The sequence below is a fragment of the Mustela erminea genome, chromosome 4 (assembly GCF_009829155.1).
Source record: "Mustela erminea isolate mMusErm1 chromosome 4, mMusErm1.Pri, whole genome shotgun sequence".
Lineage (NCBI taxonomy): Eukaryota > Metazoa > Chordata > Mammalia > Carnivora > Mustelidae > Mustela > Mustela erminea.
This window is the reverse complement of record NC_045617.1, coordinates 150974842-151000051: the sequence shown is the minus strand read 5'-3', so window position 1 is coordinate 151000051 and position 25210 is coordinate 150974842. Positions and strand designations below refer to the sequence as shown.

General features: G+C 56.8%; 1 protein-coding gene across 3 annotated transcripts; it reads right to left on the bottom strand.

The window, feature by feature from the left end:
* Positions 1-605: 605 nt before the first annotated feature.
* On the bottom strand, positions 606-18269 carry LOC116589262 (tripartite motif-containing protein 26). 3 transcript variants are annotated; one of them, XM_032341294.1, is made up of 8 exons: positions 17610-18269; positions 6313-6799; positions 6102-6197; positions 5260-5490; positions 4006-4028; positions 3533-3648; positions 2747-2779; positions 606-2365 (listed from the first exon to the last, which is right to left on the bottom strand). In XM_032341294.1, exons 2-8 carry the CDS (start codon positions 6748-6750, stop codon positions 1683-1685), a joined length of 1620 nt encoding a protein of 539 aa, XP_032197185.1. In that variant the 5' UTR covers positions 6751-6799; positions 17610-18269; the 3' UTR covers positions 606-1682. The 3 variants fall into 3 exon arrangements, with proteins under 3 accessions (XP_032197185.1, XP_032197186.1, XP_032197187.1); XM_032341295.1 differs by lacking the exon at positions 17610-18269 and adding an exon at positions 16765-17069; XM_032341296.1 differs by lacking the exon at positions 17610-18269 and adding an exon at positions 16798-17069.
* Positions 18270-25210: the final 6941 nt, after the last annotated feature.

Sequence of the window (25210 nt, the reverse complement as noted above, 5' to 3'; positions counted from 1 at the left end):
CTCCCTTCTCTCTGCCTGCCTCTCTGTCTACTTGTGATCTCTCTCTGTCAAATAAATAAATAAAATTTAAAAAAAAAAAGAATATGCTAGTGATTATTGTCTCTCAGGATTCGAATGCAGATTAACTGACCTCATTATATTAATAACGTGTCTTATTTCTAATAAGTGACACATTTTGCGTATCTGTATTTAGAAAGAAAAGCAAAAAGAACAAACGAAAAATATAAAGGGGGAAGAGTCATAAACGAGACCTTCCATTTCTGTGTTGAAGATGACAAGTAGAAAACCAGCAGAGAGAGCAGACAGGAGGCAGCTGGGGGGCTGCGTGGATCAGAGGGCTCTGGGGGCGCCTCCTTCGGGTAGGGCACCGTGCATTTTCCTCGGAAAGATTCTGGGTGTGCCACAGAATGTCGCCGTGTCACGGGCCGTCCTGGGCTGTGCGGATGCTGGGTGAAGAGCACGGGGCTGGTGCGGCGGGACAGGGAGACGTGGGGGCTGCTGTCTGGGGCAGCGGCGTGTCCCAGGAGGGACCCCAGGCCACTGCTGTTCATGCAACCACTCTGGAGCCACACAAAGTTTATAATAAAGTAAATGAACCCAGTCTGCTCATTGCACAAGTCTTTATTGAGCACCTGCTGTGTGCCCAGCCCTGCGGGAGGTGCATGGGGGTACAAAACTAGAGGCAGAAATAGCAGGGACCTTGCCAGGTGATGTGGGGGCTGAGGTGCCGGGGCATGGGACGCTGCTGCCAGGCCTGGGGCGGGTGCACACACAGGCTGTGGGTGTCCGGCTGGAGCAGGGAGCGTGCGCCACGAGGCCGCGGTCCAGCCCTCACCCTACACGAAGGCGAGCTCCGGGAGCCCTGCTGGCGTCCTCTCCTCTCCCCACCGCCCCGTCGCAGGACGGAGGGGCCTGCAGAGTCATCCAGACTAAGTATCCACTGTGCAGGGGGCACGGGCCGGGGCTTCCAAGGGAAGGCTGGCCTGGACGGGCGTCTGCCCTGGTGACCTCAGATGACCCACCAAGAGCAGTGTTCTGGACTCCCGTCACCATCTCCCAAAGCCTCACCCTCAGGTCATTTACTGATCGCTGACCACACACAAGGCCTCGGAGCCACGTGCATCCAGATCCCTCCCCCAAGCAGCTCTGGGGGTCCTAGGTCAGGTGCTCGACCCTGGTCTCAGAGCATCGAGGCGCCGGCTCCAGGCTGGGCGACTCCATGGCACCTCGGAAACTTGTTCAAACCGCCTGGAAACCGTGGTGGGCTTCTGCTCTGCTCGCGTGGGGGATGCTGAGTTGGGGGGCAGGGAAGGCTGGCAGCGGAGAGCATGTGGGCAAGGGGACGCCGGGCACAGCAGGTGGCCTCGGTGCGGTCACCTGTGCTCCCCCAGGGGACGCCAGCACGGCACGCCAGACTGGGCGACGGAAGGCTGTCTCGTCTCTGGTTCAACAGTGTGTGCAGAGCTGGGCCGAGGCCGCAGAGGGCTCTCACGGACTCCGGGGTCAGACGTCCGCACGGGGACCCCCAGGGGCTGTGTGGACAGAGCGGCGGCGCTGAGCGAGCCTCGAGGGGCCAGAGCCACGGGGTGGTGGCGGGGAGTGCACCTGCTCCGGGTGCCGCGGCCAGACACCCCCTCCCCGTCACGGTCCTGGAATCCCCGAGAAGGGAAGCAGCGGTGGGCTCAGGGTCGCAGCAGGAGGCGAGTCCCAGGCCACTTGAGCCACAGGAAAGGGACCAGGCGCCGTGTGAAGGTAGCGGTGAAGGTGTAGATGAGTTCTTGTGACTCTGCGTTGGTAAATGTCACAGTGCCACCTTCATAATCCAGGGCGATGCCCACCCGCCGGGGCCGCAGGGCTGGGAAGAGCTCAGCCTCGGGGTCCGTGTTGGCCCAGATGCCCGCGGAGGAGAGGCGCAGCGCCCACACCCCGTCCTCCGGCCGCAGGGACAGGTCCCCCTTCCTCTTCACAGAGTCTCTGGCCACCCCCACCATGCAGCTTTCCAGGACCTCCTCCTCCTCTTCCTCCTCCTCCTCCTCCTCCCCTAACGACTCCTCGTCCTCATCTGTCTCCCAGTCCTCATACCCGTCCCCGTAGCCCGCCTCCTCTTCCTCCTCCTCCTCCTCCTCCCCCTCCTCCCCCTCCTCCTCCTCCTCTTCATCCTCGGACCAGCCCTCCCTGTCCACCTCCACTTCCCAGTACACCTTGCCCCAGGTGAAGCCCTTCCTGCCCAGCACCCCCGGCTCACAGTCGAACTGCTGGGGGTGCAGGTAAGCGCTCTGGTAGAGGCTGCTGTAGGTCACACACTTCCAGTCCTCCGACAGCTGCAGGTACCCGCTCGCCGACTGCGGGTCCAGCGTGACACTGACTGTGGGGACAACGGAACAGAAGTGCGGTCACTGGGGGCCCCCGCAGGGCTGCCACCCCCTACAAGCAAGGGCTGTGCAGTGCACAACCTGACAGCAGGGCACAGAGGGAGCACAATGCGGGGCCGGCAGCAGAGACGGCCTCGGAACACAGGAGCCACGCGGTCAGGCGGAGGAGAACATTGTGCAGACGAGGGTCAGGCATTCAAGCACAGACTTCTGTTGCAGACCAGAGGCCCAGCGCGGGGGACAGACTTGCTGCTGGGAGATCTCAGCCGCGTAAGAGAAAGGACTCCCTGGGGGCAGCAGGGGACAGTCAAGAGTCTCTGTGGGGACGGAGTTCCTCATGGGAGGGGAACTGGGAATGGCCCTTGGACACTCACCTGTCTTATATTCCAAGTCTCTGAGCAGCTTCCCTGGGGAGGAGAAAAGGACAGGAAAGTTATGGGCCCGGTTTCTGCTCAGACAGGATTGATTTCCAGATAGGGCCTCCCTGCCTGACGTCCCAAGAAGAAAACAGAAAACAACCAGGAGACGCAAGAGTGAGGCCAAAGATGACAGTAAGGACGTGGCCCCTCCTTCGATGCAGAGCCCCAGCTCCAACGCCCACCCCAGCGCATCCCGGCTCCCAGCCAGGCCCGACGCCCACCCCCGCGCACCCCGGCCCCCAGCCAGGCCCGACTCCCACCCCCGCGCACCCCGGCCCCCAGCCAGGCCCGAATCCCACCCCCGCGCACCCCGGCCCCCAGCCAGGCCCGACGCCCACCCCCGCGCACCCCGGCCCCCAGCCAGGCCCGACGCCCACCCCAGCGCACCCCGGCCCCCAGCGCACCCCGACCCCTACCCCAGCGCACCCCAACCCCCAGCGCACCCCGGCCCCCACCCCAGCGCACCCTGACCCCCACCCCAGCGCACCCCAGCCCCCACCCCAGCGCACCCCAGCCCCCACCCCAGCGCACCCCGGCCCCCACCCCAGCGCACCCCAGCCCCCACCCCAGCGCACCCCGGCCCCCACCCCAGCGCACCCCGACCCCCACCCCAGCGCACCCCGACCCCCACCCCAGCGCACCCCAGCCCCCACCCCAGCGCACCCCAGCCCCCACCCCAGCGCACCCCGGCCCCCACCCCAGCGCACCCCAACCCCCACCCCAGCGCACCCCGGCCCCCACCTTGGAACTCTCTCAGGCCTCTCTGCAGGGACTGCAGTTTCTCGGAGAACTCTCCCGTCTTCTTCTTAACCGCCCGAGCAATGGGCTTCCCGATCCAGAACTTCTTCCGTGGGTACCTGGGAAGGCGACAGGCGGACCCGTCACAGCTCTCCTCGCGCTTCTCCCGTTCTCACAACCATGAAGCGGGAAGGAAAGGTAGGACCATCCCCCATCAGCGGAGAAACACGGAGTGCACAGCCGCCGGCTGGGCCGGGGCGCGAGCATCCGGAACACTGTCCGCGAGCACGTCTCTGCCCTCATGTCCGTCTCGTGTCAGACCCCGCGGAGCCCTGGCTGCTTCAGAGAGCAAGTCTCCAGGTCCCAGCCGTGTTCCAGCTAACCCTAACCCTAGCCGAGGTGGGACCGTTCGTTCCAAGGGTCCCATGGAGGGGGCGTGGGGGGGGCGGTGCCTCATGGAAAGGAAGCTCTATTACCTGTTCACGAAGTCCCTGGTGTCCTGGAGGGGAAGAAAGCACAAGCATCAGCCCAGTGGCCTCAGACCCCACTCACAGGAGGTGCCACAGCGCTGGGAGCCAGGGGTGCACAGTGAACAGAAGGCTGTGGGCCCTTCCTCCTGCCCTGTGCCCTCGCCCCATCCCGGCACCTGTGCCCCGGGTGCGCCTTCCATCTGAGCGGCGCCGGAGGCTCCGCTGGCCCCTGCGGCTCCCTCGGGTGGAGCGGGAGGGGCTCCCGTCGGGATGTCAGCCCCCAGCAGCACCGCAGCCAGTCTCTCTCTGCCCCCCACACAACCGCACGTGATGGGGAACCCGGGCTGCCCCTCCCCGGGGGCAGAGAACGGGGCAGGAAGAGACCTAATCCCCATCTGATGGAGGAATTTGTGGAAAATGCCAGAGACACATTTTAGACCAAATGAGGGACAAGAACAATGGGCCTAGGAGTGGAGCTGGGGCCGGGCTCCTGACCTGCCTGGCCGCTGGGCCCTCAGCGAGTTCTTCTCATACTGGGCCCTCACCCCCCGCCAGTCCCAATCCGCGAGCCAGAATGCTCAGGGAGGGGCAGCAGGCGGCTCCCCTGCGGGTCCTGGAGAGCCTGCCGCGCTGTGTCTCCTGAGGCCGGGCTGCTGGCCAGGACAGCATCTTCCTGGAGGAGGTGGGGGGCTCCACTGCTGACCTGCCCGGCCACCACAGCCTCCTCCTGGCCCACAGGGCGAAGGTCCAGGGAGGCTCCAGGAGGAAGGCGGCACGGTGCTGTTTTCACTCTAGTTCAAGGCGCTCCCCCTTGGCATCAAGCTGCCTCCTTCAGGAAGTGTGCCGGGGCACCCGGCCTGGTCTCCATCCCACAGAAAACCTTGCTCATCTCCTCCAGACCCTCCCTGGGAGAAGCCGCCCTCCCTCGGCCACCCCGGCAGCACGGGCTGCCCGTAGCTTCCCCTGCAGGGTGTATGCCAGGGACCCGTGGTGTTGTGACGAGGACGGACAGCGGGACGAAAACACTCCTAGCCTCCCTTCCGCTCCCACGGCACTTTCCAATCCCCTCCAACTGGTTTTTGGTAGACTGTGCCCTCTGAAGGGACACCATGCAGGTCACGTCCTCTTGTGCTCGTGTGACCACGGGAGGAGGCGGGGCAGGTGGGGGTGACTCTCCTGACATTTCAGTAGAGAAAGTCACAGCCTGAGAGGCGGCGGCTCTCCCAGGGTCAGAGACCGGCCGCCCCGGAGGCATCTCACCTGCAGGAGCTCTGCGGCTGGCTGCTGCGCCTTGGTCTCCAGCTCGGAGATGACCAGCGCCAGCCGGGCCAGCTCCGCGACACCCCTGCTCTTGTACTTCTCGCGACCCTCTGCCAGCTCCTGCTGCAGCGCCTCCAGCTTCTCCAGCAGGTGCTGCTCCCGCTCCCGCAGGAACTCGTGCGCCTGCTTAAACTCGGCCAGGACGTTCTGCCGCTGGTCCTGGATCTTCTTCTGCAGGGGTGTGGAGGGGAGACGGGTGACTGCCCTGCCCCAGGTTGGAGAGCCCCGGCGGCGTCTCCTGGGGGGGCCGCATGAGGCCGGCTCGCACCCCTATCCGTGCACTGTGGGACTTCAGAGCACGGCTGGGCCAGCCTCCTTCCGACACAGACTCCCCTGCAGGAGATGCGGGGACAGCCCTCGAACCCCATCTCTAATCAAACACGAAGTGCTGTCTCTGCTTCCCAAGTGCGGTAGCCCTGGCTGCAGGACTCAGCACACAGGGGCCCCAGGCCTCCCCACTGTGCTCATCCTGCAGCCAGCGCCCCCCTCCCAAAGACCCTGGCTCCCCACCACCTTGGGAGTCCGGTCCCCCCATCTGTAACAGGAAGGGCTTTGCCGGGACCTCCTCGGTCCCCTGCGTACTCTGGCAGTCCCGAGCAGCTGCTGCCGAACGTGGCCCACGGCTGCACGAGTGCCACATGTACAGAAGCACCCGCGCACACCAGACAAGGAAGCCAGCCCGAAGACCCCCAGCTCAGACCGTCAGGGCTCAGCCTCCACCACGCGGCCCCCCCAGCTCCCTCCCACGTGGCCGCGGCCTCAGGCTCTTGCAGCCCACGCACCAGTGCAGTCAGGATATCAGCTTCTCCCTTGGCCTGGGAGCCCTGAATTTTGTCCCGGTCTCTCCTCAGGGTACTCAGGTGGTTCAGGATTTTCTCCTGCGGAAAGACAAGCCACCCGGATGGGCGCGCTGCGGCGGAGCCCCACTGCGGGCCACAAGCGTTGGGGGGGCAGCGCCCGGCCTCGCCCCTGGGCGGGGTGGAGCCGGCTTACCCTGTGGGGCTGGGCGGCCTTCTCCACCAGGACGGCCGTGTGTGGCCTGTGTTCCCGGGACTCGCGGCACATGACGCACAGCAGCTTGCCGTCGTCCTCGCAGTAGTAATGCAGCTTCTCCCGGTGCCGCTCGCACAGCCTGGCGTCCGGCGGCTCCCGGGCCGCGTCCCCCGGCTGCCTGTCCTTGTCCACCTTCAGCCGCTCGATGTTCTCCACCAGGCTGGCCAGCTGCCACACCGGCCGGATGTTCTCCTTCTTGAACGGCTTCTTGCAGAGCGGGCAGACGGGGCGGCCCCCCGACGCCGGCCGCACGTCCGTGGTGCAGCTGCGGCAGAACACGTGGCCGCAGTCGATGGTCACGGGGTCCCGCAGGTAGTCGAGGCAGATGGAGCAGGTGACCTCCTCCTCCAGGCTGCGCAGCGGGGCCGACGTGGCCATGGTGCCCTTGGCTGGGAGGGGCCGCGCTGCGCCCACGAGGCTTCTTGTCCTGGGAGAAAGATGCGGAGTCAGCAGCAGTCCCAGGGAGGGGCAGGGGCAAGGGCGGCGCGGCACGGAGCGGGTGAAGGGGTGCGGGGAGAGAGCACAGAGCGGCTGGCCCCACGGCGCCGTGGGGACCTGCTCTGAGGCACCGCTTATGACGGAGCGAGATCCGGCTTAGCGGGAGACGCTTCACCCACACACCTCCCGCGTCTACACTGCGTGGGGCAGAGCGCAAGCAGCCCCGGGGCTTGTGGGGGCGGGCACCGGAGCCCAGGAGATGCGGAGGCTCTTAGCCCAGACTCCAGAAGCTTGGAGAGTCAGGGACGTGCCCTGGGCTGCGCCGTGGCTTCGGTCTCGTGCCCTTTCCCTGCAGACGCCGTGTGCCGCCGTGCACGGCCTGGCCACCTCGCTGTAGGCAGGTGTGGCCCGTGGGGCCGCGCTCCCGGGAAACCAGCGTGGAGGGGACTCCCAGCGGGCAGTCACTGTGGCCTGCGGCTGGGGATCTGACCCTCGGAGGGAGCATGGCAGTGGCGCAGACCGGACCTCAGCCCTGTGCACCCCCACGGACCTCCGTGCCCGCCGACCCCAGGCCACGTCCTGTCCGAGGAGCTTCCACAGGGCTGGGCGGCCTCCTGCCCCGTCCTGTGTGACCACAGGAACCGCTCTTATGTGCTATGAGCCTCAGTCTGCCCATCATAAAATGCAGACTTTGGGCTTGCTGAGTAGGCTGAGTCCGAGAATCTGCAGGGGAACCAGGGAAGGGGAGCCTCCCACATCTAGCGAGAGCAGGCAGGGACAGAGCAGGGTGGACATGCACCGTGGCAGCAAGAGGGGACCTGCGTTTGAAGCAGCCACAGGGACGGGTGTTGCCAAGTTGCAGTCCCTGGTGGCAGGCGGCACTGGGACCCAAGGAGGGTAGCCAGCGGCTGTGGCATAAGGGGAGTGCCTGGGGCCACGAGAGAGTCAGTGCTGCCGTGGATTCTGGACACGGTCAGCCCATCACCGAGAGCCCAGGGGCCCTGCACTCCCTTCCCGGCTGCAACACGAGGGAGCTACAGAGGAACCCCAGCCAGAAATAAAACAGGAGACAGGGTCTGCTTCTGCACGGTGGACGCAGTCCGACAGCTGAGCCGTACAAGGCGCAGGACTGTCCAGCCACGTGGGGTCACCACGCCTCGGACCGGACGCCCTGGCACAGATCTGGAGGGCTCCTCTGCGTGTAGAGCCCATGTGCAGGAACAAAGACCAGGCGGCGTCCAGGATGCTGGCTGGGTGGTAACCGATCCTGGGGACTGCCTGGTGTCTCCCTGTGCTGGGGATGTCATCTGTTAGGCCCGACACAAACAGGGCAGCGGCCGGCGCTGGGGATCCATGGGCTGGGAGCCCTTCACCCAGCGACTGCCGAGCGGCTTGCAGCTGAAAAGCAGAGGCCGTGGGTCTCTGTCCCAGCTGCGGGGCCGGCAGGGTAACTGCTGCGGACGCTCGGCCCCAGCTCACTGTCCGCATGAGACCTGCCCTGTCCCATACAGCAGGTGCTCGCAGCCAGGCTCCCGCATCACCGCAATCCCACGGGCACGACGTACCAACCGGTCAGGCTACAGAAGCACGCGGCGCATCGGTGTAGCAGGCATGATGGCGCTCGCAGCACACCGCCCTGCAGCCCTCTTCGTTATCAGAGGCTGGCCCGACCACGAGGGAGATCAGGGGACATGTCCCTGCTGCCGATGGCCCCCGTGGATGGCCTGCCATGGAACCTTGGTAACGCAGAAGTCCGGCGATCACCAAAGCCCTGCCCAAGCCCACAGCGCTCACAGGTGCACAACCTGGCATCTGCTTCCCCAAAGGGCACCACGGGGAGACAGGATATCCCCTTTGAAGTCATCCTGCCCAAACTGGCCTGATGGGACCTCACCGAGCCTTTGGGCATGCCTTCTGATTTACAGAAAACAGAAGGGACAGGGAGCTGAGCCCCAGCACATCCCGAGGAAACGGACACATCCAGAATACGGGACATTCCAGAGGACACTGGCCCAGCCATGTCGGGGGTGCCAGGGTGCCGTTGGCGACGCGTTGGAACTCGGTTTGGTCTCAGGTCGTGACCTCAGGGTGGTGAGATGGGGCGCGCGTCGGGCTCAACGTGGAGCGCAGAGTCTGCTGGTCTCCCTCTCGCTCTGGCCCTCCCCACTCAGTGCACTCTCGCCAATAAATAAATATATAAATCTTAAGAAAAAGTGAATGTCACAAAAAAAAAAAAAAGAATTGTTCTTGACTTAAAAAGACCAAAAGAGGAAAAACAGCCAAAGGCAAACACCTTTGACTAGATCCTGTTTTGTTTCGTTTTAAGAAGCCATAAAGATAGTTTTGGGACAACGAGAAAGAGGCTGACAGAAGGCCGGGCACTACGGGGCTGCTCCTAACTTCTGCTGGGGTTTACGGAAGGCATGAGGGGGACATCCCAGGTGGGTGACACATGCTGCCGTCTCTGGAGCTGGGGACAGCGGGTTTGCGCGGCTCAGCAGAACGACACACAGGAACCTTGTGAGCACAGGGCTACGGTTTTCTGTCGTCCTGAAAGGAAGGTGTATGAGGCTGCGTAGGCAGTTAAGACGTTAACGGTCGCCGGTGGTGATCAGGGTGCTGCCGCGGGCAGAGGCCCAGTGCTCCGTCTGCACAGGGCGGTGGCTTCCGGGGAGCTGAACAGGCGCTTGTGCACAGAGCGGCTGGCGGCCAGCACTTCCCGCGTGGTCCCACCGCTCCAGTCCACGGACTGAGCCCACGGACGGAGCCCACGGCAGCTTCTGCTCGCACACAAGGCTGAGGTCCCGCAAGGCAGGGCCACGTGACCTGCACGCACTCAGACCGCCTCGGCTGCCATGCGCACGTCTCACGTTACGCAGCGCTCACGATGCTCTCCTGAGAACACAGAGGCTCGGTGAGGGCTGGCGGTGGCCCAGGGGCACAGCTTGGGGTGGGGGGCCTCATGGCAAGGCTGTCCCAGCCCGTGGGACACCAGGAAGCTCAGATGGGGCCGTGTGCGTGGACGCATTTCTCAAGCTGGACAGTGTGGGCTGGCCAGTGTAGACGCTGGACACAGGGGTTCCAGGGAGTCTGCTCCCCACCCCACATTCAGAGCCAGCAAAACACCGACCCCCAGTACTTCCCCTACATTCTGCCCTCTCTACCACTTCACGCTTCTGGAACATTCTATCTCTCAGGCTTCCAGAGCTGGGGGCGGCCGTCACGCCAAGCTCCATGCCTGGAGCTGGGGCAGACAGGAACCACAGAAAGCCAGAGCTGGAAAAAGCCTCCACAACGGCCACGCCCACCCAGACCCCTGTCCCCAGATGAGAATTCAGAAGCCTGGGGTCATCCATGGGGGCGCTCGTGGCAGAGACCACGCATCCCCACTCCGGCGTGGCCAGCTCTTCCGTCCCTTCTAGAAGCCAGAGGCTGGGTGCGAACTGGAGGCAGGCAGAGCTGGAAACACCCCTCCCTGTCTGGGTGGGCGGTCCCTCTCCTCCTCTCCCCTCCTCACTGTTCTCTGACCTCAGAAAGGCCCCTCAGTCGACGGCGACAGGTGGGCCAGGTGCAGGCAGCACCCTGGAGGCTGTGGGACCCGGGCACGACTCCTGCAGAAGAGAATGGCGGGGAGCTGCAAGAACCAGCCGGAGGAGGCTGCAGTCGGAGTCTGCGCCTCACACGCCTCGCCCCACCCCTGCGCCGGCCCTGCAGCCGCCGAACTGGTCAGAGCTCCTGCCCTTGTTTCTTAACAGCTGCCAACTTCTGCTCTGGACCCGAACTCTCCTTCCGTCTCCCGTGGCTCCTGCTGCCCTGCACCAGTTCCCCCAGGATGCCCTGGGAGGCGCCCAGGAGACACCCAGCCCCAGATGCGGTCTTTGCCGCTCGGAGGAGAGAGCGGATGGGCTGTGGTTTGCACCCTGGCCTCCAGGGCTGCTCCTCGTGCCCTCCCTCGGGGGTCTGACAGGAGCCCCGCCTTTCCCATCATCAGAGCACGTAGCTGAGGGCTCCATCCCTGTGGGAAACCCACCCAGGGCTCCTGGGGCCCCAGGTGAAGCCCCATTGCTTTTTTTTTTTCCTTTTAGATTTTATTTATTTGACAGAGAGAGAGACAGCGAGAGAGGGAACCCAAGCAGGGGGAGCAGGAGAGGGAGGCGCAGGCTCCCCGCTGAGCAGGGAGCCCGATGCAGTGAAGCCCCATTTCAACGAGCAAACTCCCCTCGAAGTGAATGTCTGTGACATCTCTTCCAAACCTCGAGAGGACGGAATTCAGATTCCGGATGAGCGGCCACAGCGCGGCGGATGATGTCACAGGGCCCCTCACAGTCTACAGCCGTGGCTATGGGCCTGGCGCTGGGTGGCCTCAGGGGACACAGGCCCCTGGACAGTGCATTCCTGAGGTCATGGGTGGGTGACGGTTCTCCCCAGGGCCGGGGTCAGCGTGCTCTGAATCCCCGGGGCCAGGATGAGATGCGCTCTGAAAGGCGGGAACGGCTCCAGGGCTCAGCCGGGCATGGGACGGGCCTCAGGGCGCCAAGGAGGAGCTCTCGGGGGCAGAGCTCCTCCAAGAGTTCACAGATTTGTGCTGGAGACCTACTACGTGCTGGGCACTGGGGACACCACACAGGACAAAATCCCTGCCCTCCCAGAGCCCCCAGCACACTGTCATACGGCCGGGTGAGACTCTGGGGATTGGGACTGGGGCTGATGGTGGGGGCCACAAACCCCAAGGATTTCCCAACAAACGTATGGCTCCCAAGGATTACTTATGGCTCCAGCCTCCGCTGCTCAGCGTGCCGGCCCCCAAGGCCAGCCTTCAGCTCTCCAAACACACCCCTCCCTGTGCTCAAACATCCCTGTGTCCGCATGGCCACCCCGGGGAAACCCCTCCAAGGCTCTCTGCGGCTCCAGGGGCAAAGTCACGTCTCCCTCCAGCCTCTGCGACGCCCAGCCCTGGTCTGCAGGCTCATTTCCTGCTATTTCCCCCCAGACCTGACCCCACGGCCAAACCAAACCCCTCTCCAGGCCCCAGAAGGTGCCACGCTCCCCCTGCCCAAGCCTCTTTGCTGCATGAACCATCCGAAAGGGCTGCCCCCCTCACCCCCAGGGAGCCCCACTCCTGGCCCAGCCCGCAGTATCTGCTGAAAGCCACCCCCCTCATCGGATCCTTCCTGAGGGACAGGCAGAGGCCACATGCTCTGCCCCCACACTGCCCTTGTGCACGTCTCGGCAGGGGTGAGGCCAGGCTCATCAGGACGCTCAGGTTTCTCGGCAGCTCTCCCTATCACGTGTGGACGCGGACGTGTCCGCCTTACCCGCAGGAGGCAGCCGTCCTCCCCACCTGCCCCTCCCGTCTGACCGGAGGCTCCACGACGCGGCACAGACGGCCGCACCCCCCGGTGCCCCGAGCGGCAAGAACAGCAGGCCTGGGAGATGCGGGGCAGGGGCGTGCGGGACCATGCCCGTCACTCCCTCCCGTCTACACCGCACCGTGCGTTCGTCAAGCACACTTCACGCTCCCTGGTACAGACGTGATCGCAGTGCATTTGTCTGCAGGGGTGCGCAGAAACACCCCGTTGTGCGGCTCATTCACGGGGACGGAGCTGCCTCTGTTCATTTTCACTGCTTTCCGACGTGACTCTACCTTGGAGATACTGGCGGCTCGGTCCCAGACCAGCACCACAGGGCCAGCCAGGAGCACACACGAAAGTTGTGTTTACGCTCTGTGGCAGTGCACAAAGTGCAAGTCGTGTCAGAGCTAAAGACAGACCTTGATTACGAAATGACTCATTCCAAGAACTGCTGTCACCTAAGCATTAGTCACAGGAGCCCACGAGATCACAGTAACAACTACATTAACTATACTAACGACGCACAGTCTGAGAAATCTGAGATATCCTGAGACACACAGACACAGAGCCAGAAACAGCAGCTGCAAAGTGGGTTTGACAGACGTGCCCGCTGCAGGGTCGCCACGAACCCCTGTCCGGAACACACACGGCGTCTGTGGCACGCACGAAGATGAAGTGTGCCCGCGGGCCCCTTCTCCCGGCCCCCTGACCGTTTCCTGTTTGGGACAATGGCAAACACCGTTCTGTGAAGGTCCGTACACGTGTCCTGGGACACACAAGCAAGCAGATGCATCCTTGACCCAGTCGGGCCACCCTGTTCCCACACTGACTGTAGCAGTGTGCGTTCCAAGTGGCAGGCCACGGGCGCTCATGCTGCCTCACGGCCTTGCCAGCGCCTGCCGCTGTGGGCGTCGACGCGGGTGCGTCTCCAGGAGGGAAAGGGAATCCCGCGGTGTGTGCATGTATGTGTTGAATGCTGAAGGGAAGGGAGGGGGACGCAGTGGGAAGGGCAGGGCAGCTGGGGCAGAGCCCTGCAGCAGACGACAGCAGGACGGCACCGTGCTCCGCGCTCCCAGCAGTCGCCCTGCAGACGCTTTACCTTCAGGGAGGGGTCTGCCCGGCTTCCACGCGCCCTTCCCTTGCTAACATCGCTCCCTTGGAGCAGGTTCTTCCCCCACAGCTCCCCCTCGGCTCACGGTGGAGCAAGGGAATGGGTCTACACCTGCCTGACCTCGGGGCTTGCTTCAGAGGCGAGGCTACGACTCGAGTCTGCCAGTCACAAAGAGACCTTGCTGACGAGAACGATTTCGAGAGGCGACATCAGCACGGTTTGAAGCTACAAGAGCAGTTCTGCAAAGCAGAGGGCCAGCCCGTTGGAGAAGGAAGCCAACCCGGAGAGGAAGCAGAAGAAACGGGATCCTCAGGGCACCTCTTAAAACCCTCCTCGGGCTGCGTGCGCCTGGAGCTGGATCGGCCCTTGACCTGTGCCACTGCTCGAGGCAGTAAATGGCCTTTATGTTCAGCCCCGTGCACCTGGGAGTCACCTGACCCAAAAAGGGAATCCTGCCTGATACAGCACAGGACGTTATTGAAGGTGACTGGGCTGAAATACACAAAGAATTTGTGCCCCCCCCCCAAAATATCTGCCCCTTTCTCTAGACAAAGATAGACACCCGGTGGCGGCTCCCCCTCCCGCCCCACAGGTGGAATGCAACCAGCCAGGGCTTGCCAGATGCCCCAGCCGCTCTTGGCCCTCGGGCCCCAGCCGCAGCTCTGGGGACACGATCAGAATCTTCCATCCCTGGCTGTTACTCTAACCAAAGCTGACAAGGAAGACTCCCCACTGAAACCCCGTTTTCACCCAGCTGCCACGACTCAGCTGTGCAGCCTGGGGCCGTGTTCTTGACCTTTGCACAGTTCCACAGGACCGGAAGAGGTGGGGGTGGGGGGGTACCTAGGCCATGTGCAGGCAGACCAAAGTCAGTGCGCGGCGAGCACACGAGCGTTGTGTGCAGCCTAACGTCACGGCCGACATCACTACACACAGATGGAATCTGTGGGTCAGGCACCCTCTGTGTTGGTTTCCACAATCTGGCCATCAGGCAGGACAGGGCCAGCTTATCAGATGAGTTCTTTCAAGATCATCAGTGGAGCCTGGAACTCACCATCTGCAGGTTAGTGAGACGGAGATGCTCGACCACTCACTTCCTGGAGTGAGGAGGGATCTGAGAACTGGCAAGGGGGTACACTTCTCATCGAACGTAAGATACCCACACACTGCACTGCAGCCTCTCCGAAACGTGATCCGTAGCATATCCTAACTGAACTGGGGTGACGCGTTTTCCACGTGGAGCATGTATAAACTGACCGCCTCTTAGATCTGGTGCAGTGCAGCCCGTCTCCTACCAGGCGCCGTGAACACACCGCTCTCCTCTTGGCCCTCTCCCCCTTCTGTCCTAGCCGTGGCCAGCACTGCATCGCAGGGCCCACACAGCCCCCACGATCTAACGCAGCTCCTTCTCTAGGGCCTCCACTCCCCACGCCCTGTGCCTGCACATGGTCTCTGTCCCAGCACATCGTGGACGGCTGGAATCAGACACCACCCGTGTGAGGCCCCCATGCCCATCCCACCTTCCAGCTGAACGGCTCCCCCCACCCCGGGAGGCTCCCGCAGCTCTGCAAGTGCCACGGGTCATTACAGTACTACCAGCAGCTGACGCGGCTACCCACCTCCTCCAGCCAGAAGGTGAACCCAGGCACCATTCCTCGCCGGTCCCTATCCCCAGGACCTAGCACAGACGTGCTCCATGCCTCCAGACCCTCCACCCCCACCAGGCTTCCCTTGGCCCCTTCACAATCTTGCTTCTGCAGAAGGCCCCCTCTGATTAGACGTTCTTGACCACAAACATTTCCCGGATCTCCCCCTGCCTCCCTCCACACACACTGTTTTGGGGAGAAGGTCAGCGTTTCATGTGTACCGATCTGGTGAGCTGTACTTCCTCCTGGCTAACAGTCCAGTTAAGCCTTTGTTTTCCAAAGCCACTGTCTTTCCATTCTGATCCCGAGGCCCAAGTCTGGAGTCACCTCTAGAAACCTCAGTTCGGACCATGGACTTCCTCCGCGGCTCGCGATGCGTTCTGGGGTGGTCTGACACCAGCCTGCCCCTCCCTTGCAGGAAAGAGACGGCTAAGATATCACCTTCTCCTGGGCCTCCGCTTCCTCACTTACCTCTCAAGGAGGGGAACAACAGTGTCTTGTCAAGTTCATCACACTGTTTGCCGTTCATGGGACGCCCTCCAGGCAAAGTGCTTTCAACAGTAAAAAGCTCTATAAAACTACACGCTGGGAAGGCCACAGGAGCCAACTTGGAAGAGCCCCCAGGAACCAAAGCCACAACAACTGGAGCAACAAAATAAAGGAGGATTGGATTATACCCGAAAGTACAAAATAAACACCCACGAGTCCGTGCTGGTGCTAATGGGTTGAATAAGTTAATAAGGACAAGAGAGATGATTTGCCGTGCAAACAGTTCCAAACCCTGGGTGTAGCTACTTGTCCTCAAGGAGGAGGAGCGCACCGGCCCCTCCTCGGGTGTGGGCTGCACAGTCACTTCTTTGCAAAGAGTACAGTGTGAAATGGCGGGGGGGGGGGGGGGGGTATACAGTAACTTGACAGCCGAGAAACCTGCTAAACACTTTCTCAGGTGATCACAACCAACATCGTCTTAAATCGTGTGGACAGTATGTACCCTTGACTCCAGGTCATCAACAGGGCAACCCACCTCAGTAGCCTTCCAATAAGCGAGAGCCAGGTCTCAGGAGAAAAACATCCAATTCCAGTAGACGGGCACCCTACACTCCACTAGCATTTCTCAAAACTGTCAAGATCACCCCACAGCCAAGCAGAGCCTCACCAGACATGACAACCAAATGCAACCTGGTAACGTGGCGGGATCACCCACAGAACAGGTGCTTAGGTGGACACGCGGTCAGTCGGGAGAAGGACAGACTTGGGCCAATAACAGATCGATACCGGTTCATTAACTGTAACAAATGCATCATGAGAACGTAAGATGTTAATCAGGGGGGGAAAGGTCTGGGATATGTGGGAACCCTACTACCTTTGCAATTTCTTCTATGAGCTTAGAGTTGTTCTAAACAAATCTATTCAGAAAAAAAAATGCACTTTGGGGAAGAAAACCCATAAAGCCTGTTTGTTCAAAGAGCTGCTGCTTCTAAACTTGGGGGAGGCTCGGGCAGTGTCCCCGCACGATCTGCAGCAGGCATGACCGGATGCCATTCCCCCATCCTCGCGGTGGGGTCAGGATCCAGGGTGCAGAGGGAAGCCGGACCTTCCTCGAGAGCCAAGTGGGGACAGATAATGAGGGAGGGCGCTCGCGGCCGGCGGAGGGAGTTCGTGCACGGCTCCGAGGACAGGGGGCCCACCTGCCTTACTGCACAACCTACACCCCCCCAACCCCCCGCCCCGGGGCCCCGGGCACCTGCTGGCGCTCGGGGCGGAGGCCGGCCCGGGCCCAGCGCGCGCGCCGCGGCAGATCGCCCACCACCTCGCCCCCGACCCCGCGTCGGCTTCCCCGACTCACCGCACTGCCGCGCTCCCGGCCGCGAACACCGACCTGGGGGGCCTCCCGGCTCTCCCGCCGCGGCCGGTTCCGGGTCGCGTCCCCACCGCGCGGCCTCCGGGATCCGCCGAGCGCGGCTCCGAGATTTCTCCCCGGATCAGCGCCCGGATTGGCTCCTGCCTAACACCGTCTTCCAATGGGAGCGCGAGTCTCCTCTACGTCACCATCACTGGGCAAATCCGGGGGCCTCTGAAGGGGGCGGGGCGACGAGGGCCGGAGCGCACGGACCTGCGACCGGGCGGAGCCGGGGAGCGCGGGAGCCGCAGCGGGGGTGGGGCGGGCAGGGCGCGCTCCCGGGGCGCCGGAGAGGGGCGCCGTTCCGAGGCCTAGCTGAGCCGGAACCCCATGCCCTCCCCCTGCGCGCGCTCCGGGCCGGAGCGGGGCTCTGCGGCCGAGCGGGTCTCGCCACAGGCTCGGCATTAACTGGGACTCCCTGCCCCCAACCTGGCCTAATTTTGCTTCCTGAACCCGGAAGGCCTTTACCAAGCACGTCCTTAAAGGGGGTTTTTTACAAAAATCCGCTCCCCTTTTCGAGGCATCCGCGATGCGCGAGGAGCTTTACCCAAAACACCTTTCAGCAGGGCAGCACGACTGTCCCCACTGCACGGAAGGGACAAGCGAGGCTCCAGGCGCTGGCGGCCCGGACCCGCTCCGTGCAGCTGCCTCCCTCCCGGTGGCTGGGTCCGGGGTGCCCCGAGCCCTCGCGGTGGTGGGGGGGCTTTCCTGGGGCTCCGGCGCATCCCCCGCACCCCCGGGCTGCGCGGGGTCGGGGCGGCGGGGAAAGGGTCACCGCGCCAGCCACCTACCTGCTCGCGCCCGGAAGGGTGGTCGCGAGGTCCCGGAGTGGGCGCGGGTCGGCCGTCTCGCCGGGGGAAAGAGGGTGGCTCTCAGGGTCCCAAAGCCTAGAACCTGCCCGGGACCCGCCCCTCGCGCGGGGTGGGGCAGGAATTTGAGGCGAAAGCACCGGCTTTCAAGAGTGGCGGTGTGGCGGGTGGCAGTTCCGACCTACGCGCCCTCGGTCTCCGCCCCCACGCCGGGCCGTCCTCTCGCTCTCGGTCTCCTCCCGGGCGAGGGGTGTGGTCCTCCCCTCCCGGGCGGGACTGGGGCGCGCGGGCGCTGGCTGGGGTCAGAGCGCCGGCTCCGCTGGACGCCGCCGGGAAGGCGGCGGGTGGTTTCGGCCACGGATCTGCCCTCTCGCGTCCCTAGGACCCGCAGCCCCACTCAGAGGCCGTTCGGGGATCGCCCCGCGGGAGAGGCCCCGTGCCCTGCTTCCGACAGTCGGTCTCTTCCCCGCACACTTGCAGCCAGGAGGCCCCGCGGATCGCTCGCGGGGTCCCAGCTCCGCACGCGGCTGCCAGCTTCTTGCCGGTCGGCTAAACCCGCATCGCGGAGGGCCTTCCATCGCCGCGGCAGGTGCCGTCGGGCGGCGTCTCTTGCACTTTCTGTGTGCGCGGGCTGTCATTCATTCGCCCATTTCACTTCTATTTATTTAAATTTGATTAATCAATATATAATTGGTTTCAGAGGTAGAGATCAGTGATTCGTCAGTTGCGGACAACACCCAGCGCTCATCACGTCACGTGCCCTCCTTCGTACCCACCCCTCCCGCAACCCTCAGTTTGCTTCCAGTGATAAAGAGTCTTAAGCTTTGACTCCCTCTCTGGTTTCTCTTATTTTATTGTCCCCTCGCTTCCCCTGCGATCCTTTGTTTTGTTTCTTAAATTCCACATATCACTGAGATCATATGATATCTTTCTCGGATGGACATTTTGCTTAGCATAATACCCTCTAGTTCTATCTGCGTCAATGCAAATGGTGAGTATTCATCCTTTCTGGTGCCGGAATAATATTCCATTGTGAAATGAACCACATCTTTAAAAAAAATTAACATAAAATGTATTATGTGTTTCAGGGGTACAGGTCTGTGAATCATCAGTCGACACATTTCACAGCACTCAGCATAGCACATACCCTCCCCAGTGTCCATCACCCAACCACCCTCTCCCTACTCCATAACCCCCAGCAGCCCTCACTTTGTTTCCTGAGATTAAGAGTCTCCTATGATTTGTCTCCTTTCCCAGTCCCATTCTGTTTCATTTTTTCCCTCCCTACCCCCTCCCCACGACATCCCGGGTCTGCCTCTCAAATTCCTCATTTCAGAGAGATCATATGATAGTTGTCTTTCTCTGATTGGCTTATTTTGCTTAGCATAATACTTTCTAGTTCCATCCATGGCATTTCAAATGGCAGGACTTTTTTTTTTTTTAAGATTTATTTATTAATTTGACAGAGAGAGAGAGAGCACAAGTAGGCAGAGAGGCAGGCAGAGAGAGAGGGGAAGCAGGTTCTCTGCTGAGCAGAGAGTCCGATGTGGGACTTGATCCCAGGACCCTGAGACCGTGACCTGAGAGGAAGGCAGAGGCTTAACCCACTGAGCCACCCAGGTGCCCCAGGACTTTGTTTTTTTGATGGCTGCATAGTATTCCATTATCTATATATACCCACCTCTTCTTTATCCATTCATCTGTTGATGGGCACCTAGGTTCTTTCCAAAGTTTGACTATTGTGGACATTGCTGCTATAAACATTTGGGTGCACATGTCCCTTCGGATCACTACGTTTGTATCTTTAGGGTAAATACCCAGTAGTGAGATTGCTGGGTCATAGGGTAGCTCTATTTTAAACTTCTTGAGGAACCTCCATGCTGTTTTCCAGAGTGGCTGTACCGTCTTGCATTCCCACCAACAGTGTAGGAGGGTTCCACTTTCTCCACATCCTCGCCAGCATCTGTCGTTTCCTGACTTATTAATTTTAGCCATTCTGACTAGGGTGAAGTAGTATCACATTGTGGTTTTGATTTGTATTTCCCTGATGCCAAGTGATATGGAGCACTTTTTCATGTGTCTGTTGGCCATCTGGATGTCTTCTTTGCAGAAATGTCTGTTCGTGTCCTCTGCCCATTTCTTGATTGGATTACTTGTTCTTTGGGTGTTGAGTTTGCTAAGCTCTTTCTAGATTTTGGATACTAGCCCTCTATCTGATATGTCATTTGCGAATATCATCTCCCATTCTGTCAGTTGTCTTTTGGTTTTGTTGACTGTTTCCTTTGCTGTGCAAAAGCTTTTGATCTTGATGAAGTCCCAATAGTTCCTTTTTGCCCTTGCTACTCTTGCCTATGGTGGTGTTTCTAAGAAGAAGTTGTTGCAGCTGAGGTCAAAAAGGTTGCTGTCTGTGTTCTTCTCAAGAAATTTGATGGATTTCTGTCTCACATGGAGGTTCTTCATTCACTTTGAGTCTATTTTTGTGTGTAGTGTAAGGAAATGTCCAGTTTCATTCTTCTGCATGTGGCTGTCCAATTTTCCCCACACCATTTGTTGAAGAGACTTGTTTTTTTTTTTCCATTGGATATTCTTTCCTGCTTTGTTAAAGATTAGTTGACCATAGAGTTGAGGGTATATTTCTGGGCTCTCTATTCTGTTCCATTGATCTATGGGTCTGTTTTTGTGCCAGTACCATACAGTCTTGATGATTACAACTTTGTAATAGAGCTTGAAGTCTGGAATTGTGAAGCCACCAATTTTGGTTTTCTTTTTTTTTTTTTTTTAAGATTTATTTATTTATTTGACAGACAGAGATCACAAGCAGGCAGAGAGGCAGACAGAGAGAGAGGAGGAAGCAGGCTCTCCGAGGAGCAGAGAGCCCGATGAGGGGCTCGATCCCAGGACCCTGGGATCATGACCTGAGCCAAAAGCAGAGGCTTTAACCCACTGAGCCACCCAGGCACCCCTGGTTTTCTTTTTCAACATTCCCTGGCTATTTGGGGTCTTTTCTGGTTCCATAAAAATTTTAGGATTATTTGTTCCATTTGTTTGAAAAAAATGGATGGGATTTTGATAGGCATTGCATTAAATGTGTAGAGTGCTTTAGGTAGCATAGACATTTTCACAATATTTGTTCTTCCAATCCATGAGCATGGAACATTTTTCCATTTCTTTGTGTCTTCCTCAACTTCTTTAATGACTACTTTATAGTTTTCTGAGTACAGATTCTTTGCCTCTTTGGTTAGGTTTATTCCTAGGTATCTTATGGTTTTGGGTGCAATTGTAAATGGGATCGACTCCTTAATTTCTCTTTTGCTGTTGGTATATAGAAATGCAACTGATTTTGGTGCATTGATTTACTTCCTGACACTTTACTGAATTCCTGTACAAGTTCTACCAGTTTGGAGTGGAGTCTTTTGGGTTTTCCACATATAGTATTGTAGCATCTGCAAAGAGTGAGAGTTTGACTTTTTTGCTGATTTGGATGCCTTTAATTTCTTTTTGTTGTCTGATTGCTGAGGCTAGGACTTCTGGTACTATGTTGAATAGCAGTGGTGATAGTGGACATCCCTGCCATGTTCCTGACCTTCAGGGAAAAGCTCTCAGTTTTTCCCCACTGAGAACAATATTCGCTTGGGGTTTTTCATAGATGGCTTTTATGATCTTGGGGTATGTATCCCTACACTGTGAAGAGTTTTGGTCAAGAAAGGATGCTGTACTTTGTCAAATGCCTTTTCAGCATCTATTGAGAGTATCATATGGTTCTTGTTCTTTCTTTTATTAATGTATTGTATCACAATGACTGATTTGCACATGTTGAACCATCCTTGCAGCCTAGGCATAAATCCTGCTTGGTTGTGGTGAATAATCCTTTTAATGTACCGTGGGATCCTATTGGCTAGTATTTTGGTGAGAATTTTTGCATCCACATTCATCAAGATACTGGTCCGTAATTCTCCTTTTTGATGGGGTCTTTGTCTGGTTTTGGGATCAAGGTAATGCTGGCCTCATAAAATGAGTTTGGAAGTTTTCCTTCCATCTATTTTTGGGAACAGTTTCAGAAGAATAGGTAGTAATTCATCTTTAAATGTTTGGTAGAATTCCCCTGGGAAGCCATCTGTCCATGAGCTCTTGTTTCTGGGAGATTTTTGATGACTGCTTCAATCTCCTTACTGGTTATAGGTCTGTTCAGGTTTTCTGTTTCTTCCTGGTTCAGTTTTGGTAGTTTATACATCTCTAGGAGTGCATCTATTTCTTCCAGATTGTCAAACTTGCTGGTGTATAGTTGCTCATAATATGTTCTTATAATTGTTTGTAGTTCTTTGGTGTTGGTTGTGATCTCTCCTCTTTCATTCATGATTTTATTAATTTGGGTCCTTTCTCTTTTCTTTTAGATAAGTCTGGCCATGGGTTTATCAGTCTCATTAATTCTTTCAAAGAACCAGGTCCTAGTTTCATTGTTCTTTGCTTTCTACTTCATTGATTTCCACTCTGATCTTTATTATTTCTCTTCTCCTGCTGGGTTTAGGCTTCCTTTGCTGTTCTTTCTCCAGCTTCTTTAGGTGTAGGGTTACGTTGTGTACTTGAGAACTTTCTTGTTTCTTGAGCAAGGTTTGTAGTGCTATATACTTCCCTCTTAGGACAGCCTTTGCTGTGTCCCATAGATTTTGAACAGTTGTATTTTCATTTTTATTTATTTCCATGATTTTAAAAATTCTTTAATTTCCTGGTTGACCCATTCATTCTTTAGTAGGATGTTCTCTAGTCTCCATGTATTTGAGTTCTTTCCAACTTTCCTCTTGAGTTCTAGTTTCAAAGCTTTGTGGTCTGAAAATATGCAGGGAATGATCCCAATCTTCTGATACCAGTTGAGACCTGATTTGTGACCCAGGATGTGATCTATTCTGGAGAATGTTCAATGTGCACTAGAGAAGACTGTATATACTGTTGCTTTGGGATGGAATGTTCTGAATATATCTGTGATGTCCATCTGTGTGTCATTTAAAGCCTTTATTTCCAGGGCACCTGGGTGGCTCAGTCATTAAGCAGCTGCCTTCAGCTCAGGTCATGATCCTGGGGTCCTGGGATCAAGCCTTGCATCTGGCTCACTGCTCAGCATGAAGCCTGCTTCTCCCTCTCCCACTCCCCCTGCTTGTGTTCCCTGTCTTGCTGTGTTTCTCTCTGTCAAATAAATAAACAAAATCTTTTAAAAAATAAAGCCTTTATTTCCTTGTTGATCTTTTGCTTAGATGATCTGTCCATTTCAGTGAGGGGGCAGTTAATTAATGTCAATGTGTTTCTTTGATTTTGTTATTAATTGGTTTATATAGTTGGCTGCTCCCATGTTAGGGGCATAGATATTTAAAATTGTTAGATCTTCTTGTTGGATGGACCCTTTAAGTATGATATAGTATCCTTCCTCATCTCTTATTATAGTTTTTGGCTTAAAATCTAATATACCTGATATAGGATTGCCACCCCAGCTTTCTTTTGATGTGCATTAGCATGGTAAATTGTTTTCCACCCCCTCATTTTAAATCTGGGGGTGTCATTAGGTCTAAAATGAGTTTCTTACAGATAGCATATCAATGGGTCTTGTTTTTTTATCCATTCTGATACCCTGTGTCTTTTGATTGGGGCATTTAGCCCATTTACATTCAGGGTAACTACTGAAAGATATGAATTTTGTGCCATTGTATTGCCTGTAAGGTGACTCTTACTGTATATTGTCTCTGTTCCTTTCTGGTCTCCTACTTTTAGGCTCTCGTTGCTTAGAGGACCACTTTCAATATTTCCTGTAGGGCTGGTTTGGTGTTTGCAAATTATCTTAATTTTTGTTTGTCCTGGAAGCTTTTTATCTCTCATTCTATTTCCAGTGACAGCCTAGCTGGGTATAATATTCCTGGCTCCATGTTTTTCTCATTTAGTGCTCTGACTATATCATGCCAGTTCTTTCTGGCCTGCCAGGTCTCTGTGGGTAAATCTGCTGCCAATCTATTATTTCTACCATTGTATGTTACAGATTTCTTGCCCTGGGCTGCTCTCAGGATTTTCTCTTTGTCGTTAAGACTTGTAAGTTTTACTAGTAGACGATGGGTTGTGGACCTATTTTTATTGATTTTGAGGGGGATCTCTGTGCCTCCTGGATTTTGATGCTTTTCCCCTTTGCCATGTTAGGGAAATTCTCTACAATAATTCACTCCAGTATACCTTCTGCCCCCCCTTTCTTCTTCTTCTGGAATCCAGATTATTCTAATACTGTTTCATCTTATGGTATCACTTATCTCTCAAATTCTCCCCTCGTGGTCCAGTAGCTGTTTGTCTCTCTTTTTCTCAGCTTCTGTATTCTCCATCATTTGGTCTTCTATATCACTAATTCTCTCTTCTGCTTCATTTATCCTAGCAGTAAGAGCCTCCATATTTTATTGCACCTCATTAATAGTTTTTTTTTTTTAATTTCAGCTTGGTTAGATTTTAGTTTTTTTTTTATTTCTCCCAAAAGGGTTTCTCTAATATCGCCCATGCCTTTTTCAAGCCCAGCTAGCACCTTGAGAATCGTCATCTGAACTCTAGATCTGACATATTACCAATGTCCATATTTATTAGGTCCTTAGCCTTTAGTACTGCCTCTTGTTCTTTGTGTGTGTGTGTGTGTGTGTGTGTGTGTGTTGAGTTTTTCCACCTTGTCATTTTATCCAGATAAGAATATATGAATGAGAGAGTAAAATACTAATAGGATGGCAAAGACCCCAGAAAAATATACGCTAACCAATTAGAAAAGACCCAAAACCAGGGGGAAGAAGAAAGGGGGAAGAAAAAAATATATATATATATATTAGACTGGTTACTAGAACAGAGCCATACCCTTGATTTTGGGTGTATTTTGATCTGTTAGAAGAAACTGCCTTGCAAAATTTGAAAGAAAGAAAAACTTATATACATTACCAAAATAAGGGTAAACACAATGAAGGGATGGAATATGACTGTGAAGATGAAAGCCAAAAAATATTCTTTAAAAGGGAATTGATAAAATAAGAAGTTGGTTGAAAAGAGAAAAAAAAAAAGAGAGAAAAGAATGTGATCAGGCTGGAAACTAGAACAAACTAACAAACTAACTAGAATAAACTAATATTTGCTAGATTTAGGGTATATTTTGATCTATTAGAAGAAATTGTATCCCCACATTTTAAAGAAAAAAATACTATTTGTATACAAAAAATAAGGTTAAATACAATGAAGGGAGAGAATATAACTATAACAATGAAATAAAAATTTTCTTTCTTTATTTATTTGACAGAGATCACAAGTAGGCAGAGAGAGAGAGAGAGAGAGAGAGAGAAAGGAGGAAGCAGGCTGCCTGCTCAGCAGAGAGCCTGATGCGGGGCTCGATCCCAGTACACTGGGATTATGACCTGGGCCGAAGGCAGAGGCTTTAACCCACTGAGCCACCCAGGCGCTTCAACAATGAAAATTTAAAGATTTTTTAAAAGGCATTGATAAGATAAAATAGTTAAAATAGGTTAACGTAGGAAAGAGGAAAAAAAATTTTTTTTTTTTTAAAGATTTATTTATTAATTTGACAGAGA